The 6,000-nt window shown below is 49.9% G+C and overlaps 1 protein-coding gene across 1 annotated transcript; it reads right to left on the reverse strand.

Annotated features, from left to right (window-relative positions):
- Positions 1 to 5,070: 5,070 nt before the first annotated feature.
- LOC120645343 lies at positions 5,071 to 6,000 on the reverse strand. The gene is made up of 2 exons (XM_039922143.1): positions 5,617 to 6,000; positions 5,071 to 5,559 (listed from the first exon to the last, which is right to left on the reverse strand). Exons 1-2 carry the CDS (start codon positions 5,998 to 6,000, stop codon positions 5,071 to 5,073), a joined length of 873 nt encoding a protein of 290 aa, XP_039778077.1.

Consider the following 6,000-nt stretch of genomic DNA (forward strand, 5'->3'; position numbering starts at 1 on the left):
CGCTGGGGGTGGCCACGCCGTAGTAGGTGACGCCCTTCCTGTCGGTGAAGCTGAGCGCCGCGCAGAGCACGGTGAGGAAGCTGATGAGCCCCCAGGTGAAGGCGAAGTTGACGTCGTGGTCCTCGCACTCGCCGCCCTTGGTGAAGGCCGGCGCCATCGTCTGGAACGCCAGCGTGGTGCCCGTCGGCAGGAGCTTCGACAGGTTCGCCACCGCCCCCAGTGACTTGTCGAAGAAGCCCATGGTCGGTGGCGCGCCACCATCAAGATTGCCCGTCGTGGCCGGTGGGGGCGTCGCCGCCTTGGGCTCGCCGCCGGCATGTTCCACGATGATCGGTTTGTTAGAAGTTCTAGGATCTCTAGCTCAAAATGGAACCACATCTCATCTTCTTCTCGTTCTTGTTCTAGATGGTTAGGGCTCTATGAAGCCTTTGTTTTGTGTGTGTGTGATTTGCCGGTCACAAAACCCCGGTGTTAGCAACGTGAAGGTGATCAGCACCTTTTTAACGGGTTTCTGCCCCTTTATATAGGCCAGTTGCACACCGGGGGAACCGACATGCCTACGTCGGTTGCCGCCCCTGATCAAGGCGGCACAGGATGTTTCCATCCCGTTCCCTTATCTTCTTTAGCTTTTCATTAATTATTTTATTGTAGATCATTTAATGAGTTCACTATTTAAAAACTTATTGTTTAAGTTTTACAGATCATAATCCCAACACAGTTTGGTCGAGTAGTCCTTGGACCCGGTGGCGCCACCAGCAGTAGTCCTCATGATCGCTCGATGTGTGCAAGATGCTATATACGTACGTCGATCGGCACACCCGGCCGACCATGACCTTTTATACAACGGCAATCGGCAGGAACCAAATGCTGAGAGCTGGAAAAGACCAGAGGGCACATGAGTCAGATAATACGTCCTGCTGAGGATTTTTGTTCACGTCGCTTGGGTGTTAGGGTAAGTACCGGCCGGCAGCGATTTGAGACAACCTAACCTAGTCACATCGGCTTCCACGATTGGGCTATTGCATTGGAAGCCACGATTAGTCGGTCGCTGCCGCGCCGTCGTCACGGGATTTGACATTTAGGCCTCCTCCAAAGGCAAAGGCAGGCGATGTCGCCGACGAAATTAATTTTTTAATCCATAAACAGTGTAAAATCGATCTCGCTAGCGTCCCGCTTCTCGCCTAGCGCGAAGCCCTCCTCCTCACATGCACGCGTCCCAAGCCCCTGGTACTGCTGTGCCGGCCTCCTCTCCCGTCCACGTTGCTGGCGACCTCGCCAGTGCCGCTGGAGGAGGCGACCATCAACGGAGGAGCAGGCGCTGTCGCGCCGTCACGGGAGCAGGAAGGAGAAGGTGCAGCGGCGGGCCGGCGGCGGCCAGTGCGGGGAGATCAGGGGTTGACATTTAGGAAGAGAGTGTTGAGTTTTATATGGATGGTGGGAGGCTAGCATGCTTTTAACGTACTACCACTACTAGAAAACAAGTTTTAGGTCCATCCAAAAGTAGCATATGTACCGATTTATCTCCATACCGGTACTTTTGGGATGGATAAAATCTTTGAATGAGCCTTAGGTAACGGTTGGTATTATCAACCGGTACCTAAGGCTCTTTATAGGTATCGGGTGGTAACTTTTATATTAATACCGGGTGGTACCACCAACCGGTACCTTTAGACGAGCCTTAGGTACCGGTTGGTGTTATCAACCGGTATCTTAGGCTCATCCATGAGTTACTTCAAAAGGAAAATATTTCCTTCTCAATCAGAAGAACTGTGTAGCTGAGATGGTAAAGGAGCAACGCGCAAGGCTAGAGGTCGCGAGTTCAGATCCCAGCCAAAGAGAATATTTTTTGTGAATTTTGGAGGCCTTAGGTACCGGTTAATTTACCCGGTGCCAAAAGCTCGAGCTTTTATTACCACTTTCGGGGTACCAGTTCAAAAAACCGGTACCAAAGGACACCTGCAACCGATGCCTTAAGGCATTTTTCTAGTAGTGTACTATTGGGCCTAGCCATTAGTCAGCCTAGAGCCTGGCCGGGGTGGCGGCCCACGCACGACCCGCTTGGTCATACCGTACTGCCTGGGCACTATATATGGCAATCGTGCCAGGATGTATTTTTCCAGGCCGTGTTTCGGGCCGTCCATTTAGCCCGCCCATTTGGCCAACTATAACAAGACATGGAAATCCCAGTTAGTCAATACTTTCAGTATGATTTCTCTCATTTACTCACTAAATTGTGTGTTCTAGTATATTTGATTTACTGTGATGAGATAAATATTTCCAACCAAAACAAACAATGTTCCAACCTAAATACTAAATGTTCTACTATATTTGATTCCTTAGTTTGTTAATAGAATATAATATTTCAAAATATTCCAACTTCACGAGAAAAAGCTAAAGTTGTATCTTAAAGAAAAGAGTTACAACTTAAGTAAAAATAATGTTCTATGAAATGTAACTTTTGAAAATGTTTAAGCTTCACAAGAAAATGTTTCGCAAATAAAAAGTCGCGGTATTACAGAAAATTTGGTTAAGAAAATTGTTCTAGGGACTAAGCAAATTGTTCCAAACAAAGAAGCAAACATTCTAAGCAAAAGAAAATCCAAGCATAGAGAAAATATTCCAAACGATAAGGTAATATTCCAATTATGAAAAATATTCCAAAAAATGTATTCATATAAAAACAATAAAATTATCTGAATACCAAAGAATTTTTTTCAAAAGAAAAACACAAGGAGAACACGGACAATAGAAATTTCACTGCTATAACAATTGATATATATGGCATATAACAATATATTTAAGCAACAAAACAATAAATGTTAAGTGAAATGATAATTTATTTTATTGCTAGAACAATTCCAATATGTACTGTCGAACAATTGATTTTAACAACTGCAAAAAATCAAGTTTGTTGTTATTAAAATTATAAGAAATACAAATGGACGATATCGATATGAACTGTGAAGGAAAAGGAAGCACTATATCATGTTTTGGGATGATGTTTGGCTGGGCAAGATTCCTTTGAGACTTGAATTTCCCAAGCTCTTTAACTACGTAACTAACCGCTCTGCGACAATTGCGGAGTACTGGGCGGGGGGTGAATGGACTATTCCATTCCGTCGTACCGTTGGAACTCAACTGATGACTTAGTTGCCTGGGAATAGCTAATGGACAAGCTTAGGGGTGTTAGGCTACAAGGGAGCAAAGATTACCCTGTTTGGATACTAGAGAAGTCGGGCTGCTACTCAAACAGGTCAATGTACCGTTTCCTCTCTTATAGGGGTGTGATCAACAAAAGGATGGAGCGACTTTGGAAATCTAAACTGCCGCTAAAACTCAAAATTTTTATGTGGCTAGCCATTCAGGGGAGGATTCAGACTGGGGTGGCTTTAAAGCAAAAAAACTGGAAGGGTGATGTTAACTGTTATCTTTGTGCTTCACCAGAAACCGTAGATCACGTTCTTTTCCAGTGTTTGATGGCCCGTTTTGTTTGGGCTAGCTTCAAAGAAGCTTTGGGGTGGGATAGAGTTCCTACTAGCTTAACGGACATATTTGATTATTGGATTCCTCTGGGGTGCAAAGATTATGAGCTTAAACTCTTTACTTTTGTGATTATTGCTTGGGCTCTTTGGGTGTCGGGAAATAAAATCAGAATCCAAAAATGCTTTCCTGATTCTCCAATCTCAATCCTTTACAAAATCAAGTTCTTCATGCAGAGGTGGGCGGTGCTACTGCGGACTACTGATCGGGAGAAACTGGCGACATACTATTCAAGCTTGGAGACCTGGATGAAGAGCTTCGAAGAATCAAGGCCCCATTGCTCGGAGGATTGGCGGAATTAGTTTTGTTACTAGTCAGGCTGCGCCCTGATCCCGGTTGTCCTGCTTTATTTTAGCTTGTCGTTGTTTCTTCGTTTCTGTCTGGATGTTACTGTAAGTTGGCATCTCCAACGTTGGCCTGTAAACAACCTCTTATATGCTTTCTATAAAAGCAGGTGATCCTTTCTCAAAAAAAAAGGAGCACTATAAATCGGAGTGTGCACTAGAAGAAGGTTTTCATGGCTGACAACCGCGACTACAAGTTGCCCTCGAACGGGAAAGCCTTAACATGTCTCTGGCTGTTAACCCAGTGGATCTCCTTAGTCTCAAGGTCAATGGCGATGGGCCGTTGCTCGCCAATCGCCATCTTCCTCCACGTAAAACAAGCACGCCGCTCCTCTCCCCCAAGCTCATAAACTCGATCGTATTGTCCTGCCACGGCCCACGATGGCTCCGGCAGCTCCAGCATGAGAGACCGCGTCCTATCCGAATCCGATTCAGAAAGGCCTGCTGTTGGATTAGCTATCTGACAAACTTGGGGTACATTACCAGAAAGGCCTATCTAGAGCTTTCCTTGACTCTTGTATATACTGCTAAACCCCGTATCTTGTAAACTTAGTATGTGGCTGTCAGGTGTCAATGAATACAATGCATATTAAGCTAGAGGGGCTGATTATTAGCATCAGCAGCAGAAAGATTAGTCCAATCGATTAATAACCTCAATCATGCATGGAGATCCACAATCAGATACTGATGTATATGTTTGGTTCCCATAAGACAAAGCACTACAACAACTGAAAAATCAGTTGCAACAACATCATGTTGTACAAATTTTTCTGAATTCAGAACATCCAGCGGGTAGGTGAGAATGTATCATCGCTGAATTCAGAAAAAAAAACGAACACCAAAATCTGATGTTGAGATTTATATATTTATTCCCAGATGGCCAGCCGCTACAGCAATGGACATATCAGCTGTGCATCATGTTCAGGAATGGGTTCAGAGACGATGCAAACCATCCAGGGAGGACGAGTATACATATCAAACAAACTATGAATTCAGAAAAGAGGACAACTATCTGATGTTGACGAATTGATTCAGAAGATTCAGAAGAACAGCTACAACAAGAGTTGACGAATCAGCTGCACGTACGTAATTTTGTGTGCACAATTTCTACAGTATCATATCCAGTTAGAGACGAGGTAAAATCGGACGATGCACAAGGCAAACGGCATTTCTATCTACAACACAATCACGAGCTCGACGACCACGGCGGGGGCGCGTGCAGGCCGTCGATGCAGCCGGCGTGCATGTCGACGCCGTCCCAGGCGAAGTAGAGCCCCTTGATCCGCATGAACACCTGGCACGCGGCGAGGCTCTTCTCCCCGGCCTGCCAGGGGCCCCTCGCCGCCGCGGCGGGCGCGCCGAGCAGCGCCGCCAGGTACGCGAGCGGGCCCCTGAGGGTGACGCTCCTCGGCACCCGCGCCGCCACGTACCTCACGTCGAACACCCGCCCGCCGAGGTGCCCTCTCAGCGCCGCAAGGAACTCGCCCCTGGTGTCCGGCAGCGGCGCGCCGCCGGTGAGCGCCTTGAGGAGGAAGCCGAGGTGGTAGAGCCCGCCGGGCGCCACCCAGATGACATTGCCCCAGGTCTCGGCGGAGACCACGCCGGTGGCGCGCAGGGCGTAGGCGAGCGCCGGCAGGGTCGCCGCCCCGCCGCCGCGGCCGGGGAGCAGCCCGACCTGCCACACGGACGCGGCGGCGGCGGCGGCTGCGGGCCAGGGGGCGGCGGCGCGCACCGCGGGGAGCCGGCCGTGCGCGTCGCAGAGCGTGATGCCGAGCCGGAGGAGCGGGAACGCGTCGACGTCGATCTTGGCGAGCGCGTAGCGCGCCGCGGCGGGGAGGCCCTCGACCCGCACTCCCGGGGGCAGCGCGGCGCGGCCGTCGGCGTCGGCGTCGGCGAAGTCGTCGCCCGCCCCGACGCCGGCGGCGTGCTCCGCGTAGACGGTGACGTAGGGGTACCGCGGCAGGAGGGCGCGGATGGTGGCCAGCTCCGGCATGAGGTTCTCGGCGCAGACCAGCCGGACGAACACGTCGCTGCGCCGCGGGCGTGGCGGCCGGGGCGCGGAGGGCGGGAGCGGGACGACCGTGGTGGCCGGGGACGGCGCGCGGCGGCTGGACAT

The sequence above is a fragment of the Panicum virgatum genome, chromosome 8K (assembly GCF_016808335.1).
Source record: "Panicum virgatum strain AP13 chromosome 8K, P.virgatum_v5, whole genome shotgun sequence".
In the NCBI taxonomy this organism is placed as follows: Eukaryota; Viridiplantae; Streptophyta; class Magnoliopsida; order Poales; family Poaceae; genus Panicum; species Panicum virgatum.

Coding starts and splice junctions, on each gene's coding strand:
- LOC120645343 (XM_039922143.1), bottom strand. CDS start 6,000: ATGTCCAGCCGCCGCGCGCCGTCCCCGGCCACCACGGTCGTCCCGCTC. Junction 5,560..5,616: donor CGCACGGCCGGCTCCCCGCG/GTGCGCGCCGCC, acceptor TCCGTGTGGCAG/GTCGGGCTGCTCCCCGGCCG.